This window comes from Jaculus jaculus, chromosome 8, assembly GCF_020740685.1.
Source record: "Jaculus jaculus isolate mJacJac1 chromosome 8, mJacJac1.mat.Y.cur, whole genome shotgun sequence".
Classification (NCBI taxonomy): Eukaryota; Metazoa; Chordata; class Mammalia; order Rodentia; family Dipodidae; genus Jaculus; species Jaculus jaculus.
This window is the reverse complement of record NC_059109.1, coordinates 4,672,691-4,697,205: the sequence shown is the minus strand read 5'-3', so window position 1 is coordinate 4,697,205 and position 24,515 is coordinate 4,672,691. Positions and strand designations below refer to the sequence as shown.

Sequence of the window (24,515 nt, the reverse complement as noted above, 5' to 3'; positions counted from 1 at the left end):
AAGTATCTCATTACAGAAAATGAAAGCTTTGAAACTAAAGATGGTTGTATTTATGGATTTTGGAAAGGCCAATGTATGCATTCAGAGACCCGGAAGTAATTTTTGTCTTAAAACAGGTCTACGAAGCCAAACCAAACAACAGAGCGCATTCATGACTGGTAATCTCCTAAGACAGCTGCTCTTACACAGGCCCACGCACGCGAGCTCCCAGGCCTCCAGAGGCGTTTTGGGGTCCCATTAATGTTCGGTGTGCATCCCACCCCAAATCCTCTTTGTAGAAAGAAGGTGGCGGCAGCGCACTGTCACTTCTGTGAACGTGGCGTGAAGGCAGTGTACCCGCTCAGTGCCGCAGACCTAGTAGGAACTCAGCGGCTAAGCTGGCACCACTTGACTTTATGCAGACCTACGATTTACCTCCCCTGCCAGTGCTGTCGGGGCAGCTCAGCTTGTTGCGAACAAGCCATTGATGAGGAAGGGCACAGCGCTTCCTAAAGACACGTCTGCACACAGTTGCTCAAAAATTGTACTTAGGGGGCTAGAGAGATGGCTCCACGGGTAGACGTGCTTCCTTGCAAAGCCTGATGGCCAGGGTTCAATTCCCCAGTACCCATGAACCCAGGGCCTAACACACTCTAGGCTCCTTTCCCTCTCAGTTACCTCCCTCGTACACAGGGTTTTCTTAGCAAGCAATCAAACAAAACTGAAGAGGCTGGGGAGACTGCTGAGTGGTTAGAGGTGCTTGCTAGCTTGCAAAACCTTCAGGCCTGTGTTCAATTCCCAAATACCCATGTAAAGCCAGATGCACAACATGCTGCATGTGTCTGCAGTGATTTGTAGCAGCAAGAGGCCCTGGCATGCCCATATTTTCTCTGTCATTCTCCCTCTCCTACAAATATAAAAAGAGAAATGAGGGCTGGAGAGACGGCTTAGCGGTTAAGTACTTGCCTGTGAAGCCTAAGGACCCAGGTTCAGGCTCGAGGCTCAACTCCCCAGGACCCACATAAGCCAGATGCACCAGCTAACACATGTATTTGGAGTTCATTTCCATCAGGGCTACAGGCCCAGATGTGCCCATAATCTCTCTCTGTCTCTGTTGCTCTCAAATAAATAAATAAACAACAAAAACCAGATACTGAGGTGCTGCAGTGAGCATTTATAACCCCCACATGCCTATAGCAAGATGGAAACTGGAAACAGAATCTTCTGGAAACTTGTGGGCCAACTACCCTGATGGACAGGGTGGTAAACAAGAAGATCCTACCTCAAATGAAGTGGACAACGAGGACCAAAACCCAGAAGCTGTTCTTTCACCTCCACATGCACACACACACACACACACACACACCCCTAAAAAGGGGGGGGGGCTGGAGGGATGGCTTAGTGGTTAAGGTGCTTGCCTGCAAAGCCTAAGGACCCAGGTTCAATTCCCTAGGACCCATGTAAGCCAGATGCACAAGGGGGCACAGGTACCTGGAGTTCCTTTGCAGTGGCTGGAGGCCCTGGTGTACCCATTCTGTCTGTCTCTCTCTCCCCCTGCCTATTTCTCTACCTTTTGTTCTCTCTCTCTCAAATAAGTAAATATATTTTTCTAATTTTTTTAAAAGTAAAGAAAAAAAGGCTACATCTTTGAGTTTAACTGCATTTTGACTTTACTGTGATTATAAATTCGTCAATTCTCAATTCAGACAAAATGTACACTAATGGAATAAATGTATACTAATAAAATACCAATCTATGATTTTTTTCTTACTATGGAGAAAAACGTTCAATTATTAAGAAAGCCTGGGGCTGGAGAGATGGCTTAGTGGTTAAGATGCTTGCCTGCAAAGCCTAAGGACCTAGGTTTGATTCTCCAGGTCCCATATAAGCCAGATGCACATGGTGGCACATTCATCTGGAGTTTGTTTGCAGTGGCTAGAGGCCCTGGCATGCCCATTCTCACTCTCATTCTCTCTCCCCCTCTGTCTCTAATTAAAGAAAGAAAGAGAGAGAGAGAGAGAGAGAGAGAGAGAGAGAGGGAGGGAGGGAGGAAGAAAGGGGAAGAGAGAGAGAGAGAGGAAGGAAGGAAGGAAGGAAAGAAGGGAGGGAGGGAGGGAGGGAGAGAGGAAGGAAGGAAGGAAGGAAGGAAGGAAGGAAGGAAGGAAGGAAGGAAGGAAGGAAGGAAGGAAGGAAAGAAGGAAGGAAGGCGGGCCTGAAAGGCTAAGCAATACATGTTGTTTACGGAGTCTTGATGGCCTTTCTGTGTCCAACAGTCAGTAGCAGCACTGGGGCTTGTTGGACAGACTGCCAGTTTTTCAGGGCTTTCCATGCAGCAGCCACAGACACTCTTTCTGCAGCGCTGCGGGTAGAAGCCAAGCTCGTGCTCGCTGGACAAGCAGGAGCTTGTCCTTAGCCAGTCTAGAGACAAGCTCTTACCACATAGCCGCGATTACCCTTGAATTCACGATCCTCCTATTCCTGCCTCCCAAGTGCTTAGATCACAAGGTATGTACTACCACACTAGATGGAAAGTCTTTACTTGAATTTAAAAGTCAGGGAAAAGGGTTTGAGTCCCCAGTATTCACTAAAGCCAGGTGCAGAAACTGGCCCAAGCATCTGGAATTCATTTGCAACAGCTGGAGGCACTGGCACACCCATTCTCTGTCTCTCTCCTCTCTCTTTGATTGCAAATAAATAAAAATATTTTTAAAACCTTCTCAGTCAACAGCTTCTCACCTCCAGTAGTTATTCTAGGTGTTGGTTGACTCGTCCTACCACGATGTGCAGTCAGTCCTCTGCAGAACAGCACTGCTCTCAAATTACCAAATTGGAAGGAAAAAAGCTACATTCAACCTAAATGATTCAGTGACACTTACTAAAGTAGACTGTATCTTTTTTTTTGTTTTTTTGCAGGGGTGTGTTCGAGGTATGGTCTCACTCTAGTCCAGGCTGACCTGGAATTCACTATGTAGTTTCAGGGTGGCCTCGAACTCAGAGATTCTCCTACCTGTGTCTCCTGAGTGCTGGGATTAAAGGTGTGCGCCAAACGCCGGCTTAAAGGCTGGAAGGTTGGGAAGAAAACTTACAGTGTTAACATAAAAGCTATTCCTGCCTTAGGACTGGCTGGAAGACAGTGCCGCTCTCACACACACCAAAGGCTGCAGGTTCTAAACTCCCTCCTTCACCACGACATGGCGCTGACGTGGCCCCCGTGCTTGCTCCTGCTCAAACCAGAGCTCCTAAAACGGTGTAAACAGTACCTTACGACCGACCGTAATGATGATGTAAAAACTGCACAGATACAAGGCAGTTTTTGACCCCCCCCCCAAATATGATCAATTTGTCTTGTGCTGACACAGAGCCAAGGACAGACAGGCTGAAGGTACATGTAAAATCACAGCCATCCTTGAGCGAGCTTTCAGTGACCAAAGGCACTCACCCTCAAAGCTTTCTGCTAAAGAAACCATGGTGACAGAAAGTAGCTGGGAATCTTTATCTGCTATCAACATAGCTCTCAGCAAACCAAGAACATAAAATTTTCTTTTAGCATTTTCATTTTTATATGCTTTATGTATTTATTTATTTATGAGAGACATAAAGAGACAGAAAGAAAGAGTGGGCGTGTCAGGGCCTCCAGCCACTGCCAAAGATGACACCTGGCTTTATGTGGGTCCTGAAGAATCGAACCAGGATTCTTTGGCTTTGCAGGCAAGAGCCTTAGCCTCTAAGCCATCTCTCTCCAGTCCATCCTTTTAGCATTTTCTCTTCAATATTCTTGTTTCGTGGCATGTGTGCACATGTCCATGGTAGGCACAAGGGACATAAGTATGTATAGAGGCCAGGTCAACACTCAGTCATGGTCCACCTGGTTTTTTTTTTTTTTTAGTTCTTAAAAATATTTTTATTTATCTAATTGCAAGCGCAGAGATAAAATGGGAAAGCCAGGGCTTCCAGCCACCACAATCTTACTCAAGATGCAATGCACTACTTTGTGCATCTGGCTTTACGTGAGTATTGGAGAATTGAACCTGGATCCTCAGCTTTGCAGGCAAGAGCCTTAACTGCTGTGTCATCTCTCCAGTCCCTTAATTTTTATTTTTTACTCTATTTATAAAGGATGAAAAATAGGAGGGCTGAAGGTTAGCACAGCAGGAGGAATACATAACAATGAAAAAGAAACCAGAAAATCATCTCAGCCAGGAGTGGTGTCACAAACCTTGAGCCCCAGCACTCAGGAGGCAGAGGCAGGAGGATCACTGTGAGTTTTGAGGTCAGCCTGGGACTACAGAGTGAATTCCAGGTCAAGCTGAGCTAGAGTGAGACCTTACTTCGGGAGAAAAAAAAAATCATCTCCATGCCTTTGAGTGACAGCTGCCACTGGGACAGCATCGGGGCGAGGATGTAATCAAAGGTTCTCACTCAGCTCGGCACCAGCTGCCAAATCCGGGCCCTGCTGCCTAAGGAAGGGCCTGCGAAGGCGTATGTGACAGGAGCTCTCGCTGACTTAGGACTCCCTGATGTGGCTGGAGTGCTAGCCAGAGAGCTCCAGGAAACCTCTCTTCTCTGCCTCCCCAGTGCACCCTTATGCCTGGCTCTTACGTGGGTGCTGGAGATCTCGACTCAGTTCCTTGTGGCTTACATGGAAGCACCTTACCCAGCGAGCTATCTCCCCAGACCCTTTTATACATTCTTAAGAAAACTATGTTGAAGCCAGGCATGGTGGCATACACCTTTAATCTCAGCATCCCCAGGAGAATCACCATGAGTTTGGGACCAGCCTGGACTAGAGTAAGTTCCAGGTCAGCCTGGACTACAGTGAGATCCTACCTCAAAAAACCAACAACAGGGCTGGAGAGATGGCTTAGTGGTTAAGGTGCTTGTCTGGGAAGCCTAAGGACCCAGGTTCAATTCCCCAGTACCCACGTTAAACGAGATGCACAAAGGGGCACATGTGTCTGTAGTTCATTTACAATGGCTGTAGGCTCTGGTGTGCCCATTTGCTCTCTATCTCCCCCTCCAATAAATAAATAGTGTTAAATAATAAAAATAAGTTGGGCTTCATAATATATCCTCCCCCCCCCCACTTTTCAAGTTGTTAAAAGTGCTCTCCCTGGGCTGAAGAGATAGCTTAGTGGTTAAGGCATTTGTCTGAAAAGCCAAAGTACCTTGGTTCAATTCCCCAGGATCCACGTAAGCCAGATGCACAAGGTGGCACATGTGCGTCTGGAGTTCATTTGCAGTGGCTGGAGGCCCTGGTGTGCCCATTTTTTCTCTATCTGCCTCTTTCCCTCTCTCACTCTCAAATAAATAAATAAATAAATTGGTTAAATTAAAAACTTTTTTTCTTTCTTTCTTTTTGTTTTTCAAGATAGGGTCTCACTGTAGCCCAGGCTTACCTGGAATTCACTATGGAGTCTCAGGGTGGCCTTGAACTCACCATGATCCTCCTACCTCTGCCTCCCGAGTGCTGGGATTAAAGATGTGCGCCACCAAGTCCAGCTTAAAAAAATCGTTGTAAAACATGTTCTCCCTGAAATTTTGGAATAAAAAATACTCCAGCCGGGTGTGCTGGCCCACGTCTTTAACCCCAGCACTTGGGAAGCAGAGGTAGGAGGACCGTTATGAGTTCGAGGCCACCTTATGAGTTTGAGGCCACCCACAGACTACATAATGAATTCCAGGTCAGCCTGAGACCCTACCTCGACAAACCAAGAACAAAAACACAAAGCCTCCAGGAGATGCACCCTTTTCACCCTGAGGCTTAGAACTGACAACCTAATGGCCACCCATACACCCTGACCGAGCCCCACGGGCACCACGACGCTGCCGTCTCCGCGTCTTCAGGAGCAGGACCCCCCGCCGCACCCCACCCCACCCCGCCCCGGCGGCGACTCACGTTCTCGTGCCGCATGTGCTTCAGCAGCCGCAGCTCTCGGTAGGTCCTTTTGGCGTGAATGACGGACTGGAACGGCCGCGAGAGCTTCTTCACGGCCACGCGCAGCCCCGCTTTCGTGTCGAACGCAGCGCTGGGGTGGGAGGGGGCAAAAGTATTCCGCTGTTAGAAAATGCTCTCGATGCTGCACTTGTTATGTTCAAGGCTGTTTCGTTTCCAAATTAAATGGATTCATAACAACACGAAATGAAACTAAGATGAAGACCTGAGTATAACGATGTATGTCATCCCACCACCCAGTGAAAGCTGCCGTTATTGTTGACGTCTCCTTGTAGGCTTTCCTTTGTCTAAATCAGGAGCCCACAGGCTTTTCCCAGAGGTCCAGGGAGTGACACTTCAGACTGTGTGAGCCCTAAGTAAGGTCCCTCTGTCACACCACTCAACCTGCATCTGCAGCCGGACAGCAGCCAGGCAATAAGCTACCAGCAGCCGCCTGACCTCAATGCATAACAGTGCCCTGATGGTCAGAGCTGAGTCTGTCCTCCCTCTGCCTAGGCCTAACTGTCACCCTGTCACCACATGCTGGTCAGAGCAAAGGCCTGGGAAGCCACCCTGCCTTCAGGAAAATGACTTGCCACAGAAGCTTCTCTTGAGGGCCTCCAACTTGTTGGTGCTTCGTCCAGGTTGTCCCCCCACACCCACAGCTGGATGAGAGCCCGCAGTCTCCCACTCCCACTCTGACTGGTGATGCACGTCAGAAAATCCCCAACCTTCCCTCTACCTGCAAAATACCCTGCAAGACACTTATTCCTCGCAGCCCCACCGTCAGAGGGCACGCTCGCTGCCCAGGCGCTTCTCAACAGCATGGCCATGTTCATTACCACTTTCCAAAGTGACTTCCAGTTGTTTCCACACCCCCCTGCTCATCGCCCTGATAAACCCTCCCTCTGCTGCTGCTATCTACTGACCTGGAACTTTCCAACGCCCACCAAAAAGTGAGTTCTATCTGGATGTTTCACTCTGCTTCCAACTTCTGCCGACATTCCTGGCCATACGCAGGGGGGAGGCACATCCGACGCCCCGCTTCCTGGCCTCTCTAGGAAACTCCACCTTGCCCAGCCGCCTCCAGGGTCATGCTCAGCCCAACCAGCCCCCCACAAGCTGTGAGTGCCAGCAGCCTCTCCACTGCCACCCTGTCTGCCTTCATTTACTGGTACCTTGACTTCTCTTTGCCACCATGGTGGCCGTGGGTGCTGGCTTCATTTCTAATGGCTCAATAGCAGTCATCACTCCCTTTCGCCCCTCCCCTCCTGGGTAAAGTCTAACCTGGGGTGACTCAACCACCTGGTTACCTGTGCCTGGATCTGAGAGAACCAACTGTGCCTGAAGACAATGTGCAACCAGGCAGCCTCTAGCCACACTTCAACCAGGCCCTCAGAGGAGCCACTCCCAGGCTGGAGAGATGGCTTAGTGATTAAGGCACTTGCCTACAAAGCCAAAGACCCAGGTCCAACTCCCTAGAGCCCATGTAAGCCAGATGCCCAAGGTGGTGCATGCCTCTGGAGTTCATTTTCAGTGGCTGAGGCCCTGGCATGCCAATTTTCCCTCTCTCTAAAATAAAAAGGAGCCACTCTTCTCCCAACTTCATTTTCTTTCTTTCTTTCTCCCTCCCTCCCTCCCCCCTCTCTCTTTCTTTCTTTTTCTTTTTTGGTTTTCTAAGGTAAGGTCTCACTCTAGCCCAGGCTGACCTGGAATTCACTCTGTAGTCTCAGGCTGGCCTCGACCTCATGGTAGGTCATCCTCCTACCTTTGCCTCCCAAGTGCTAGGATTAAAGGCATGCGCCACCACGCCCGAATTTTCATTTTCTACTCTACAGTGATCACCTGACATTTTTCTCAAGTTTTCTTTACTCCCTCAAAAGTTACCCTTGCTTTCAATGAGAAAATACAAGCCATCCCCACTACCAACCCTGTTTGGCCAGCTGTGTATAAGACCATGTCCCTCTTGCTATAAGGACACAGACCCCTTCTCATCAAAACCCAAGGCCCCAGTACATGGCTGTCAAGAGCGCTGCTTCGCCATTCCCTTTCTCTCTCGCACCAGTCATCAGTTAGCCCTATTTAACGAGGTTCACTTCATTTAATGGTACCAGAGATTGACCCTGGACCCTCATGCACACTAGGCAAGGCGGTCTACCACTGAATTACACACCCCTAACCTTCTACTGGGGTCACTCTTATCAGCATTCACAGGCTCTAGTAATTTCCTATCCGCAGCAACTTCATTTAGTGACATCACAACTAAGGTTCTCAAAAAGATTATTAATAGAGACTCAGGGAACCCGCAGCATCAGATTTACCAGGAATCTGAGAAAAGACTCATACACCAACCCAGAGCTGTGGACCCAAACTCTGAAGTGAGCACTGGAGGGATGGCTCAGCGGGGTTAAGGTGCTTGCCAGCAAAGCCAAAGGACCCAGGTTCGATTCCCCAGCACCCATGTAAAGCCAGATGTGCAAGGTAGCACATATGTCTGGAGTTCATTTGTAGTGGCTAGGGACCCTCATGCACCCATTCTCTCTCTGTCTCTCTCAAATAAATAAATAAATGAACCCACAAAACTCTGCAGTGAGTCCAGTCATCAGTATTTTCTCAAGCTTTCTGATTTCAACATACAATAAATTTGAGAGCCACTGGTCCACACCTCTGCTATGCAGCATGCCCCCATTGTTGACTGACCAGCAGCCCTGGAATGCTCTAGAGCTCGTTAGGAATGCAGACTCTCAGGCTTAAAAAGGCATCTCTGTCGTGAGTTTAGGAAGCACTACTGCACCCAGGGACTCATCCCCTCAAGCCCCACTCCAGCAAGGCCTCAGAGCAAACCCAGGGGCCATGGCGAGCGCTTCCTCTCCCGCTGCAGTTCCTCAGGAAGGAGTCCCGCTGGGCCCTCTTCTCCCACGCGCGCCTCTTCCATGACCTCACGTGGAACCGTCCTGCCCAGGCTCCTGTGCTCAACGCCCGAGTCCCGGCGGCCGTGCTGTTTTGGGAGGACCCAGTGTGTTTTTGTTTTTTGAGACCAGGTCTCATGTATCCTAGGCTGGCCTCTCACCCACTATGTGGTAGCTGAACAGGTGTGCACCGCCACATCCAGCCAGGACCAGGTCATCAGGGTTGGCTGCTCCTTCCCGTCCCTCCTGTCCCCTCTCGCCTCCTGCCTGCCAAGAGGTGAGCACAGCCGGCCTCTCTCTTGCTCGGGCAGACACGCACTGAACCCTCCAAAATGGTGACACAAAGTAAATCGTCCCTTTTCTGAGCAATTTTTGCCAGGTATTTCGTGCCAGAGATGAGAAAAGAAACTAATACAACCCATGGCCTCAAATTAAATGCACCTGTTATATTCAAAACCCTCAGAGCTGCCTCTCTCCTGGACTCTCGAGGCCGGGCTTCGCGCCAGGTTACTGCCTATGAAAGAAAGCATCTCGGACTCCACTAGCTCAAAGCCCGCGGCGGTTCCTCTCCCTGGCTGCCCAGCTGCTCCAACCAGAAACGCGGGCGTGAGCACTGCTCTCGGCCTCTCCTTCCAGCCTGCTGGCCCATCCACGTCCACTGCAGGTCTAGTGGCTTCTACCTCCGGAATACACCTCCACGTCAACTTCCCTTCCCTAGTCACGATCAGTCCAAGTCACCCTCAACTGGGGCCTGTTTTCCTGTACTGGACTCTGCTTCCTGTTCTGCCTCCTTCTAACATTTTCTATCCTAGCACCCAATACTACTTATTTACTTATTTATTTTGAGGTAGGGTCTCACTCTAGACCAGGCTGACCTGGTATTTACGACATAGTCTCAGACTGGCCTCAAACTCACAGCATTCCTCCTACCTTTACTATGTATGTGTTACAATTTTATTTTTTAAAGTATTTTATTTATTTACTGGAGACAGAGAGAGAGGACAGAAGAAGAAGGAGGAAGAGGAGAAAGAGGCAGATAGAATGAGCACGTCAGGGCCTCCAGCCACTACAAACAAAATCCAGATGCATGCATGCATGCACCACCTTGTGCATCTGGGTTACATGGGTCCTGGGGAATAAAACCTGGGTCCTTAGGCTTTGCAGGTGAGCATCTTAACCGCTAAATCATCTCCCCAGCCTACAACTTAATTTTTAACTTAATTAATTAATTTATTTATTTATTTCGGTTTTTCGAGGTAAGGTTTCAGTCTAGCCCAGGTTGACCTGGAATTCACTATGGAGTCTCAGGGTGGCCGTGAACTCATGGCAATCCTCCTACCTCTGCCTCCCGAGTGCTGGGATTAAAGGCATGCGACACCATGCCTGGCTACAATTTTATTTTTTTAAAGACAGGATCTGACTATGGAGCCCAGGCTGACTTAGAACTCTTGGTTCTCCTGTCTCAGCCTCCCAAGTGCTGGGTTATAATCATATGCTATTAGACCCAGCTTCGAAAACAATTTTTCTCAAAACAAAAGTTAGGCTGGGTTGTAGCTCAATTGGCAAAGTGCTTGCCTAGCAGACATGAATCCTTGAGTGCAATCCCCAATACCACATAAACCTGGCATGGTGGCTCATGCTAGTAATCTCAATACTTGAGAGGCGGAGGCAGGAGGATCGTAAGTTCAAGGTCATTAAATTCAGAGTTCAAGGCCAGCCTGGGACACGAGACCCTATCTCTGAATAAATAAAAATCAGATCATGGGCTGGGGAGATGGCTCAGAGGTTAAGGCACTGGCCTGCAAAGCCTAACAACCCAGGTTCAATTGCCAGTACTCACGTCAAGCCAGAAGCATATGTGTCTGCAGTTCATTTGCAGTGGCTAGAGGCCCTAGCATGCCCCTCACACATATTTTTTTTCTTACTCTCTGTTTGCAAATTATATATATATATATATATATATGTATATATGTATATATATTTAAAAACATCAGATCAGCTGGGCTTGGTGGTGCACGCCTTTAATACCAGCACTGGGGAAGCAGAGGTAGGAGGATCACCATGAGCTCGAGGCCACCCTAAGACTATATAGTGAATTCCAGGTCAGCCTGGGCTAGAGTGAGACCTACCTTGAAAAACAAAACAAAACAAAAACTAAATAAATTGAAAAATGAAAAAGAATATTTTTAAAAATTCAGATCACAAAACTTCTTTGTTTTAAACTCTCCAAGGCCTTTCCTGGGCACATAGAATAAAATGCCAATTTCTTATCATCACTGACAAGGCCCAGATGACCTGACCCCCAGTCACCATCTGCAATCGCCTCACTGGACTCCTCTGCACTTCCCCATCCCTGGCCCAGGCCTGCACTGCTGGAGGCTTCTTTCAGTTCCTTAAACCATTTGGACAGGGTGTTCGCTCAGTTTCTGTGATCTCTTCACCCCTACCCTCCCCTCCCCTCCCCACCCCACCCCGTGACTAACTAGAACCTTACTCTTTGTGTCCTGTCTTAGTCAGCCCCTCAGAGATATGTCTAAGGTCCCTCCTCAACTTTCACTGGCTCCCTCCTTATGGCACCATTAAAAAAATAAAAATAAAAACAGCTTCTGAGGGCTTAGGATAGGGCTCTATGGATATGAGCACTGTTTAAAACAAAGCTTCTGGGGGCGTAGGACATGGCTCTCTGGGTAAGAGCACTCGCTATGCAAGCATGAAGTTTGGACCCCACGCACATGTTAAAAGCTGGGTGTGGTAGCGCACACCTTGAGTCCCAGCACTCAGGGGCTGAGGTAGGAGGACTGCTGTGGATTTCAGACCACCCTAGGGCTACAGTGAGCTCCAGATCAGCCTGGGCTACAGTGAGATTCTTGCTGGAGGGGAGAGGAAGCCGGGCATGGCCATGCATACCTAGGACACCAGCACTGAGTGAAACAGAGAAACGGTGAAAGACTATCTCGGGGGAAATAAGGCGGCAGAGCAATACAGGCGGACACCTGATGTCTTCCTACGGCACATCAACACAAACCCCTGTACACCACACACACATATAAATATTCTTTCTCGGGTGTATGAGTAAATTTTTGTTCCTCTAAACCCAGATCGTTCTCTCAACTGGCTTGCAAGTGGAGAAATGGCCCATGATCTTTCTGTGACCCAGGTTCTCCAACCCTCCACTGCAGTGTGTGCCTGCCTTCTGCAGGTAGCAAGGCACTGTCCCCTCCCAGGTGACCTGCTGGAGAGGACAGGGTGACAGGGCCAGGGCCAGGCACAGGAGCAGTCTGGCTGACCTGCCTATGACTGCACGTACAAGCTCATCTCTGAGGGGAGGAAATCAGACACCCTTCTGACTGACCTGTCCAGGCCAGTCTCCACGCTGGCTTACAGCAGGAGACCATCTCCACTGCCATCCCTATCTGACTCCTCTAGCTAGCTGGTATTTAATCAGTACCCTGCAGACCCCAGTAATCACAAGCATTATTATGTGTACCTCCCAGCAGAGCAAACAAGGGTGGGGTTTGGGACTTGCACTATCTGGTCTTAATTCCAGTGCCCCCACTTAGTAACTGCGTGACATTGGGAAGTTAATTAAATTCTTTCAGCTCCACACATGAGAGATGAGGATAATGTTTACATCTAATCTGAGGATATTTGTTAGGATTAAAGGTGATATAAAAGACTTGAAAGAAAAGAACTTTCAGGCTGGGGAAATGGCTTAGTGGTTAAGGTGTTTGCCTGTGAAGCCTAAGGACCCTGGTTCGATTCCCCGGGACCCACGTAAGCAAGATGCACAAGGGGGCGCATGGGTCTGGAGTTCGTCTGTAGTGGCTGGAGACCTTGACATGCCCATTTTTTCTCTCTCTCTCAAATAAATAAATAAATAAAATATTTAAAGAAAAAGAAAACTTTCATTCATACATACTGCTTTACCTTGTGTAAGTTTTCCTTTTTTGTTCTCACAGCTTGTTTGTTTCAATTTTGTTTTTGTTTTTCAAGGTAGGGTTTCACTCTAGCTCAGGCTGACCTGGAATCAGGGTGGCCTCGAACTTACAGTGATCCTCCTACCTCTGACTTCCAAGTGCTGGAATGAAAGGCGTGCACCACCACACCCAGCTTATTTTTTTATGTGTTTATTTATTTATCTGCAAACAGAAAGAGAGAGAATATGACAAAGAAATGGTGTGCCAGGGCCTCCCACCACCGCAAACAAACTCCAGATGCATGTGCCATTTTGTGCAACTGCCTTTACATGGTGGGTACTGGGAACAGAACCCTGGCTGTCAGCTTTTCAGGCAAGGGCCTTAGTCACTAAGCCACCTCTCCAGCCCCCTGCTGCTGCTGCTTGTTTTTATTCTTTTGTTTGTCATAGTGTCTTTGGAGCCTAGGCTGGAATTCAGCTTGTAGTGATGGTTGGCCTTGAACTCCTTCCTGATGCTCCTACCTTCCCCCTCAGCATGCTGGGATTATTGGCATGTACCACACACCCCGTGCTTGGAAGGGCAGTCCGTCCCTCAAGGGCTACTATTATTCCTTCTGAACCTAAAACACTCAGGAGTTGATGCTGTTATTTTCACAAATATCAAAATTCTACTTCCTAAGTATTTCCTGTAAGACCTTCCATATGAATTTTTATGACTACAAAAGGAATGTTAAATATAGTGCCTGATGTCACAGAGCTGACCAGCTAACTGGGATGATGACATCCACATGATGCCAAGAACGCTGAACAGAGTACTGTGACAGTGACGGGCTACAGAGGTGGCGCAGTAGTTAAAAACATCATGAGGGCAGGAGAGATGACTTAGCGGTTAAAGAGCTTTCCTGTAAAGCCTAAGGACCCAGGTTCAATTCCCCAGGACCCATGTAAGCCAGATGCACAAGGTGGTGCATGCGTCTAGAGTTCGTCTGCAGCGGCTAAAGGCCCTGGCGTGCCTATTCTCTCTCTCTCTTTTGGCCTCTTTCTCTTTCTCTCAAATAGATAAACATAAAAACAAAACATTGTCTGCCTCCCCCCCTCCCTCCCTCCCCCCCCCCCCCCCCTCTCTCTCTCTCTCTCTCTCTCTCTCTCTCTCGGATGGGCACGGTGGATCATGCTTATAATCCCAATCCCAGCACTTGGAAGGCTGAAACAAAAGGACCACAATAAATCTGAGGCTAGCCTAGGCTCACAGTGAATAAGACCCTATCTCAAAATAAAAGCAGCCAGGTACACACCCTTGATCCCAGCACTGGGGGGGGGGGGGGGCAGAAGTGAGAGGATTGCTATGAGTTCAAGGCCACCCTGAGATGACAGAGTGAATTCCAGGTCACCCTGGGCTAAAGCAAGAACTTACCTCAAAAAAAAAAAAAAAAAAGAGAGAGAGAGAGAGAGAAATGAAAGCAAACAAGACCACCACACACATAAAATTTTTATCTGAGTATGGTGGTGCACACTTTTAATCCTGGCACTTGGGAGGCTGAACAGAAGGATCTGTGAATTCCAGGTCAGCCTGGGATAGAGTGAAACCTTACCCTGAAAAACCAAAAAAAAAAAAATTGACTTTAAAGTTTTATATATGAAAATATATGTTGGGTTAAAAATGCGTCCATTGCAGCCTGAACACCCAATACAAAATAATTTAAATAAATTATAGTCCATCCTTATGTTGTTCTACATATGAAGCAAGGAACAAAACTCTCCACATTTTTTTGGTGAGGGGAGGAAGGGGGTTCAAGGTAGGATCTAACTCGAACCCAGGCTGACCTGGAATTCACTATGTTGTCTCGGGCTGGCTTTGAACTCATAGCAACCCTCCTACCCCAAGCCTCCCGAACGCTAGGATCAAAGGTGTGCGCCATCAGGCCCTACCAATATTTTTCTTTTCTATCCTCGGACACTGCTCAGAAGATGAGCTTGCAGCTCTTGGTGAGGCCAGGGGTAAAGCGGCGCACGACGGGCGGTGCTCTGTCCTCAGCGGCGCATTACACTCCACACCTTCAACTTCTCGTTAGTTGCGATTGCGTTTCCATCAGATGACATTTACATGGCTGCAGTCACCACGTGAATCTGTATCCCACATTCCTACACGATAAGTATTTTTCATTCTATGCAGTCACTTTCACGTGTCATTAGAATCACTTCAGAGGGCTGGAGAGACGGATGGCTTTGTGGTTCCTACTGGAGTTGGTTCGTGTCTGGAGTTGGTTCGTTTGCAGTGGCTGAAAGCCCTGGCACGCCCACTTTCTCTCTCTCAAATAAATAATAAAAATATATTTTTTAAACATTTTATTTATTTATTTATTTGAGAGCGACAGACACAGAGAGAAAGACAGATAGAGGGAGAGAGAGAGAATGGGCGCACCAGGGCTTCCAGCCTCTGCAAACGAACTCCAGACGCGTGCGCCCCCTTGTGCATCTGGCTAACGTGGGACCTGGGGAACCGAGCCTCGAACCGGGGTCCTTAGGCTTCACAGGCAAGCGCTTAACCGCTAAGCCATCTCTCCAGCCCATATTTTTTTAAAAACCACTTCATGAAATCTATGAGCAATCTACCAAGTCATTCTGTTATCGATATGAGTCGTCATTCCAGCCATTCACATGCATACATAATACAAGCCTCGTTCAATGGGCATCTTAACCAGCCCTGCTCCTTCCGTAATTACATGTTCGCCTTACAACAGACTAATTTTACTTCAAAGGACGTAACACTCCCATTTTTTAAGACACATCCTCCTTGGGAGGGACACGCAGGAATCAGGCGGCGGCACCGTACTTATTCACAGCTAGCAGCGCATGGCCTGCCCTGCTCCCAGCTCTCAGCACTAAATGCTCCACACATTCCTGTTTCCACTGCTTAACCAAGGCTGTAGTTGGAAAGAAATGGTGTTTTGCTTTCAGCTGCAATTTTCCACAAGCAGAAATTCCTACATTAAAAATAAAGTAACATTCGGGGGCTGGTGAAATGGCTTAGCAGTTATGGCATTTGCCTGCAAAGCCCAAGAGTCTAGGTTCGACTCCCCAGGACCCACATAAGCCAGATGCACAAGGGGGCACATGTGTCTGGAGTTCGTATGCAGTGGCTAGAGGCTGTGGCGTGCCCATTCTCTTTCTCTCTCTCTTCATAAAATAAAATAAAGTAACATTTCATTAAAAAATTAAAATAAAAAATAATATAAATCACCTGAAAAGCCAATGGAATGTTCAAAGAGAAGCAACTCAAGTCTACTGGATTTGTGACTATGTTACACGCCAGTTCGGTGTTCACTTAATCTTTTTAACATGGTAAGGTAGTTTTAGCCCCTCAAGAAAGCAAAGGCCAGCAATGGTAACAGCCCCTTAAAACCTGTAACTGGTTAGCACTTGCAATTGGACCTACACACACCCGTGGGATTTCAGCCTTCACTCTTTCCCAGGGGACCCTGCCAAGGACGGAGCTGTTGGTTTCACCTTTATTACAATGATTCACTTTCCCATATTACTAGTTGAGAAGATATTACTCTTAATCACATTTTTAAAACTAGTGCTACCAGCAAATTCCTATTTTCATGAACAGCATCATAAAACAAAGTAATCTTTATTGTCATCAGGCTCACCAAACTAAGATTCATGAGACACTTGTGGGCAGTGACATGGCCATCGCCACCAGAAGTCTGCACAGCTGTGATGACCCACACGGGACGCTCACAAGATTGAGTCTATGAACAGTCCGTCCTGGACGAGGTGTGGGAAGGGTCACTCCTGTCACTTACACCATGCTAATGTATTCGGGAGGTGGAAGGCTGACCCCAGTGGGGCAACTTTCATGAGTTGTAACCCAAGCTGGAGTGGGCTTTCTGGTAACCCAACTCCCAGAATCACTCAAGCCTCTAACTCCAATAAACATTGGCTCAGTGGGCTAGACTTTGATGGGACGCTTTTTTTGGTCTGTTGGGTTGAAAAAGCATTCTGAGCCAAACGTGGTGGTGCACACCTTTAATCTCAGCACTTGGGAGGCAGAGGTAGGAGGATCGTCTTGAGTTTGAGGCCACCCTGAGACATTTCAGGTGAATTCCAGGTCAGCCTGGGCTACAATGAGACCCTACTAGGAAAACCAAAAAAAGAATACACATTTCTGGGACTGAAGAGATGGCTTAGTGGTTAAGGCACTTGCGTGAAAAGCCAAAGGACCCTGATTCAATTCCCCAGTATCCATGTAAGCCAGATGCACAAAGTGGCACACGCGTCTGGAGTTCATATGCAGCACCTGAAGGCCCTGGTGCTCTCTCTCTCTCTCTCTCTCTCTCTCTCAAATAAATAAGTAAAAATTAAAAAAGAATGAAAAACATTTTGGGGTATCTTTTTAGGAAAAGTGACTCAACATTGTTTAACAAGCATTTCCCAACTGTAAATTTACACAAGGTTTTCCAAGGTTTGATTTGCTTTTTATAAAGTCAGTGATATTATAAAAAAAAAAAAAGGGTAAGAAATATAAAATTCTTGAAAGTGATTATCACAGTGTAAGGATATCACTCGTTTGGCTGCTGTGGATTTGGTCTTGAGATACAACACTAGCCACCAAATAAAACTGAGGGTTGTGCCGCACCTTCATACTTATCTCTTAGCCCTGCCACTAAAAAACGTGGGCTTATGGGATTTTTTATTTTGTAACAGGGTCTCATTCTAGCCCAGGCTAACCTGAAACTCACTCTGTAGCATAGGCTGGCCTCAAACTCATGGCAATCCTAACTTAGCCTCTCCAATGCTGGGATTAAAGTCATGAGCCACACACCCAGCTAGATTCTCTTGTATTTTTTTAATATAACCTAATAAAAGTTTGCTTAAGTTCTAAATTTCCTTGGAAAGCATGCACGAAGCTCTAGGTATGATCTCTAGCTCTCTAAAAGATAGAATAAGGCCTGGAGAGATGGCTTAGTGATTAAGGCACTTAATTGTGCAGCCTAAGGACCCAGGCTCAACTCCCCAGTGCCCAAGTAAGGCAGATGCACAAGGTGGCATATGCATCTAGAGTTCATTCATAGAGGCTAGAGACCCTGGCATGCCCCTTCTCTCTCTCTCATAAATAAATAAATAAAATATTAAAAACTAGAATGAAAGAGGAGCAAAGAAAAGCATATCCAACTTTATTTCACAATGGACTGAAAAGTGAAATTCTGAGGTTAGCATATACTGAAGTCCCTTCTACATGAACACTGCCAGAGGTGGGCATCCACCCTGTGTGAGCCCAGCGCAGCCATCATGAGTGAGAACACAGCTCATCAGGACGTGAGTCACAGGAGCCATGCAATAAAAACAAGCCAGATACTCAGCACTGAAGAAAGGCCTAATTATTCCTGTAACAGGCCGGGCAGACGCTCCTCCTGCGTGTTTATGAAGGAGATACCATATACCGTGGTAAAACCGAGTTCTAGTCAGCAACCACCACCCTTACAAAGACAGACAAACGGGAGGGTCTCTTCTGCGGGCGTCGCTAGCGGACTGCCACCATCAAGACAACATGGCCCATTATCAGCAAAGGGGGAGGGCAGCACAAGGCAGCTCGCACAGACCTCATCCAAAAGGGAGTTTTAAGTGTTAGAAAAATAAATAAGCTCTGCTCCGTACTTTTCAGCCAACGCTCCACAGATGACTGGAACCATTGCAAGCTTGGCTGGGCGGTGAGGAGATTGGTGTTTTCACCCCCATGTCTGCTCCTGGCTAGTGGGAGAAGGCAGGCCGGCCAAGGCCTGAGCAGCCAGCCCCCGGCCGAGCAGAGACCACCTCTTAGGGAAGCTGAATTGCAACGCCCTATCCAGAAGAGCCCCAAGGTTGCCCTCAAAGTACGGTCCCTGGACAAAAGAAGCTGGGCAATCACCTGACAAGTCTCAGTGCTTTCAGAGGCCCAGGGACGCTACGTGGTTTTAATTTCCTTTAGTGGCCATATAGATAATTCCTCTACCTTCAGCAAATGGTATTAATCAGCAAAAATGAACCCTCAGTCAGTAATGGTTAAGACAAACATAGCTTTATTTATTTTTGAAATTAATGTTAAACATTTACATCTATTAAAATCTATAGTTACATTGAACTAGCAAAGTCTCTTTAGCACATGAAATTCAGTAAAACAAGTGACCTCTACTCAAATCTTGCAATTTGGGGAGGGGCACCAGGCTGTCTGGGAAACGGTTTATCTTCCAGCTCTTCTCAAGGGGACAGTCACCATTCCCAACCCTTGGACTGTAGCCGTGCTTGGGTCTGATGAAGTGGGTGGGTGGAGTGGGGGGGGGGCTATGCCATCCCCCGAGACCTCTCTTAACAGCACATGGTAACGCACCAACACAACTTACATTACAGCCATCCACCTCTTTTTGAGACAAGATCTCTCACTGGCCTGGAACCCACCAATTAGACTAGATAAAGTGGACAGCGAACTCCAGGGGCCCACCCATCTCTGCCTCCTGGCGTTTCAACACATGTCATCAAGGTGGGCATTTCACAGTACTAAAAACTCTGGGCGTGGTGGCACACACCTTTAATCCCAGCACTCGGGAGGCAGAGGTAGGAGGATCGCCGTGAGTTCAAGGCCACCCTGAGACTCCATAGTGAATTCCAGGTCAGCCTGGGCTAGAGTGAGACCCTAGAGTGAAACCCCCCCCAAAAAACCCAAAAAATTAAAAATTAAATCATAGTACTAAAAACAGCTCAGGTCCTCATGCCTGCAAGGCAAGCACCTTATACAGAACTATGCCCCGTCCTCTTGGCTCTTTTCTCAGAATATAAATGGTCCCCAATTTAGGATGGCTTGACTTTACAGTGATGAGAAGCATTCAACAGCAGTCACACTTGGAACGCTGGCTGTGATCTTTCCCCAGACTAGTGACTAGCCCCTTCCCAGTGCTCGGCCACAGCAACAGGCCACAGCTGCTGGTCAGTCATGTGACCAGACACTACAGCGCACCCTGCTGCTAAGGCAGGACACTGGGCTGGACAGGAGCACTGAAGGCATTCCGACGTAGCACTTCAACTCATGGCGGGTTTATTGGGACATGACTCCAGTATAAGTAGAAGAGCGCCCGGGCTGGCATTTCCAGGACATCTTTCTTTCTTACAGGAATACTACGTAAGAACCTTTTTATGGCTCCAGAAACGGCACTAAAATTCCACTGGTGAAGGGAAGATTATTAAAATATAGTCGATAGTACCAATCCTTGACCATATGTTGTCAATCTACAGGCCACTGAACTCCAGCTGCTGCAAGTTAAAATGAATGTCAACTCAACATTAGCTGGTACCTGGGAACTACAACCGACAACATACTGTAACATACTCGGAACAATCTCTCCTCTCCGCTTCCCACCAGGCTGTGAAGACTGCAGAAGCTATGACTTACCTTTTTATCCTTGTTACCTTTTTATCCTTGGAGCCTAGCCATGACTGGCACATAAAGCAAGAATAATAAACACACACCAAAAAGCAGATCGCTCCTGACCTCAAGGACCTGAGCCCGCTGAGGAACAGAAAGGACAGAGCCTCTGCAAGCAAGAGCCTGGAGGCTTTGACAGGCGGCGCGTCTGCGTCCTCCCATCTGCTCTGAGCCTGGGCTCAGCCACCGCGATTTCCAAACGCCTTCCCCACCACCTCACAGCCCTCTACCGCCTAGACTAGTTCTGCAAACAGGAGACCATGTGGCCGACCAGAATGCAGTGACCTGAGCCCAAGACAACACTAAGTCTGAAGTTGGTGGGGGAGGGGAGCAGGACCCAGACATCTGCTGGCTTAAACTTCCTTAAGTAACAGAAGCACGGCTAGGAGAGAGACCGCTCTGGGGCCTTCCCACGGCGGGGCCTGAGAGCCTTCCCTAAGTGTTCACGTAGCTGTGTGTTCTCCTGTCATCTCAGTTTGCTTTCCTCCTTTCCAAATATGACATAGCTTTCAAAATAATTCTCACAATTTTTCTCCTCCACAATACCATTCTGAACCCTATTCCCCAAAATGCCCCACCTGTGGGTTTAAATCCATGCTATGGGCCTATAGTATTATCTATTTATTTGATACACTGGTAGGCCTTGAACACTGTCTGATGGGTGATCAATAAATTTCCTTCACCATAGTAAATCTGAGACATAAACATAAATGTGCATATACACACGTATTTCAAATTTCCAATTATGATGCCCCAATAACTAGAATATAGAACTCACCAGGCAATTGGCTCATTTACTGATGGGAATTTTCATGATCCCTGTCAGTCATCAGTGCAAATAATAAGACTTCCTCAAATACCAACTTCACATATACCTTAGCTGAATCATGCAGGTATAGAACATGAATCTATTCCACGGGAACTTAGCATCTTCCAAGAGCACCCTAATAATGCACAGACCCCCTGGAACCTCTGGGCACATTGCAGAAGAGGTGTTAGGAGTGGAAGATGGGGAGGAGTGCTTTGAAACATTACCTTCCAGAGATGAAGCAGCCATTGTTACCTGCACGAGACCTGCGCAATATTGGGCCTGTCAACATGACATCACGGGTAATGGAAGAAGGCAAAAACAATGACATCAGGCCGGGCATGGTGGTGCACACCTTTAATCCCAGCACTCATGAGGCAGAGGTAGGAAGATCACTGTACTTTGAGTTCAAGGCCACCCTGAGACTACATAGTGAATTCCCAGTCAGTCTGGGCTACAGTGAAACCCTACTTTAAAAAAATTAAACAAACAAAAAGACATCAAAATATAAGAAGGACTAGTTAGGACAAAGGGGTTCAGAGAAAGGGGGAGGGGAAGAGAGACAAAAGAAAGCAAAAGGAGAGATTATGGTCAAAACATACTATGTAAATATATGAAAACTGTCAATAAAGGGCTAGGAAGATGGCTCAGTGGCTAACGGTGCTTGCTGGCAAAGCCTGATGTCCTGGGTCCAATTAATTCTCCAGTACCCACGTGAAGCAGGTGCAAAAAGGGGCACGTGTCTGAAATCTCGTGTGCAGCGGCAGGAGACCCTGGTGTGCCCGTGCTCTCACTCTTTCTCCCTCAAATAAATAATAATTTGGGTGGGGGAAAAGTCAATGAAGTTTTTGTTTTGTTTTCTTTTTGTTTAAAGTGTGTAAAAGAATAATCATAGGGATGGAGAAATGGCTCAGTGGGTAAAGGGGACTGCAGGAGCACACAGGCCGTGGCCCTGTGTGGAGGTCAGTGGACACCTTCAGCTGTCGGTCCTCCTTGTTTGAGGCAGGCTCTATCACTGTCCCCACTGCACTTGCCAAGCTAGGTGTCCAGTGAGCTTCGGGGGCTCTCAAGCCTGTCCCCCTTCTTGCCCTAGGGCCATGGAGACTGCAGACCTTGCACTTTTCCACGGGTTCTGAGGCCCATACTCAGGTGTCCGTGCTTGTACAGCAAGCGCTTCAAGCACTCAGCCAGCTCTCCAGGCCCTGGCTACATTCTTAATCTTCTGTGTTTGTATATGTGGTGTGTGTGTGTGCGTGCACACGTGTGCACAGAAGAAGCATGTGTCCTGTGCACACATGTGCAAGAGCCAGAGGACAATGTCCATCAGCTGTCTTCTACCAGCACATTCCACCTTATTTCCTTGAGATAGACTCTTACGAAACTCAGAGCTCACCACTTTTGGCTAGACTGGCTGGCCAGTGAGCCTCAGTGACCATCCAGTCTCTGCCCTGCTCAGTGCTGAGGAAAGAGATGCGAAAAGCCATGCCCAACTTTTCACATGGGCACATAGGTCCTGGGGACATATATATACATACATACATACATATGTAATATAAAAATATAAATATATAAAATATAATATACACATGAAACACATATATGTATATATTTTACAGAGACAGAATAGGCGCACCAATGCCTCTAAATTCCAGATGCATGTGCCACCCTGTGCATCTGGCTTATGTGGGTACTGGGGAATAGAACCTGGGTCCTTAGGCTTCACAGGCAAGCACCTTAACCACTAAGCTATCTCCCCAGCCCATCTCTCTTTTCTCTATCTCTCTCTGCTTGCAAATAAATAAAAAAAATTTTTAAAAAGGGGGTAAAGGGCTGAAGAGATGGCTAAGCAGTTAAGGCGCTTGCCTGCAAAGCCAAAGAACCCAGGTTTGATTCCCTAGGACCCACGTTAGCCAGATACACAAGGGGTACACATGTCTGGAGTTCCTTTGCTGACCCTGGCGCACCCCTTCTCCCCCACTTTCTCTGCTAAATAAATGAAAATATACATATATAAAAATATATTATATATATATTTATGTATATACATATATATAAAAATATATATGTATATGTGTGTGCGTGCGTGTATATATATATGTATATATATGTATATATATATGTGTATATATATATATATATATATATATATATATATATATATATATTTTTTTTTTTTTTTTTTTAAAAGGAGCTAAGGCAAATGTGTAATGTAACTACTCGGCCCCCAAGGTAGGGTCTCACTCTGGCCCAGGCTGACCTGGAATTCACTATGTCGTCTCAGGCTGGTCTCGAACTCACAGTGATCCTCCTACCTCTGCCTCCCAGTGCTGGATTAAAGGTGTGTGCCACCACGCCCGGCTTAATGTAACTACTTCTTGCTTCTTAGTTTACCTGCAACTCTCTTGGTTTTCCAAACATTCTATTTCCAGGAGTTTGGAAAGGGTAGATACTGAAAAAAATAGAGGAGTAAGAACCTAGAAAAAAGAAACCAAGAGGCACGGGAGAAAATACAACCTTCTGATTTGGACTTCATGCTAATGTTCTCCATTAGCTTGCCTTTCCAGAAACAGCCACAAACCATAAGTGGGGCCGTGGTGGTGGTGGTGGGAAGGAGGTGGGGAGGTAGATAGCGTGCAAACCAGACCCTGAACTACCACCAGCTGCTACTGGACTGCACCCCACTTCATGGTTCTCTGCTGGCCTCCTCAAGTGTGCTATACAGGATCTCCCATCCATTAACCTCAGGACCTTGCCCACGAGGAATGCCATTGTTCTAGAAATAATGAAAATCATGTCGTGGGAGGTCCCAGCTTACAAAATGGAATGTATAATATACGTATTTTCTAACAAGTAGGAAGTTCCAGGTTTTTATTCAGGGACTATCATGGCCGCGAAGTTGTTTGTCAACTAAGGCTGATTTCTGTGCCCCTAGGTCCCCTTCCCCAACACATGGCCATATGTATTGTCACATCGGAAAATTGCTACTGTTTATTTGGTGAGTGAACAGGAGGCAGCAATGCAGTTAAGTGCTATCCCACCCAGAAGGCATGCGTGTTGAGTGACCCTAGGTTATGTGTGTTTGGGATGTAAACACAACGCCACAGATGCTCACAGTACTAACTGCCTTTCTGCTAAATTGCTAAATTGTACACGCCTTTAATCCCAGCACTTGGGAGGCAGAGGTAGGAGGAAAACTGTGAGTTCAAGGCCACCCTGGGGCTACACAGTGAATTCCAGGTCAGCCTGGGCTAGAGTGAGACCCTACCTTGAAAAACCAAAAAAAAAAAAAAGAAAGAGAAAACAAAGGGGCTGGAGAGTTGGCTTAGCTTTTTGTCTACTGACTTTGAACTTAAGGCACTTGCCTGCAAAGCCTGACAACCCAAGTTTGATTCCCCAGGACCCACGTAAAGCCAGATGCACAAAGTGGTACATGCATCTAGAGCTCCTTTGCAGTGGCTAGATGCCTTTGTACATCCATTCTTTCTCTCTTTTTCTCTTGGTCTCTGTTTGCA

The 24,515-nt window shown here is 47.2% G+C and overlaps 1 protein-coding gene across 3 annotated transcripts in view; it reads right to left on the bottom strand.

The window, feature by feature from the left end:
- The window catches only part of Mapk14 (mitogen-activated protein kinase 14), a 77,028-nt gene that overhangs the window by 39,198 nt on the left and 13,315 nt on the right, over positions 1–24,515 (bottom strand). For all 3 annotated transcript variants that reach the window (XM_012947580.2, XM_004649545.2, XM_004649546.2), the window contains exon 2: positions 5,876–6,005. In XM_012947580.2, the coding sequence (XP_012803034.1) occupies positions 5,876–6,005 (130 nt within the window). The remainder of the gene's footprint in view (positions 1–5,875; positions 6,006–24,515) is intronic.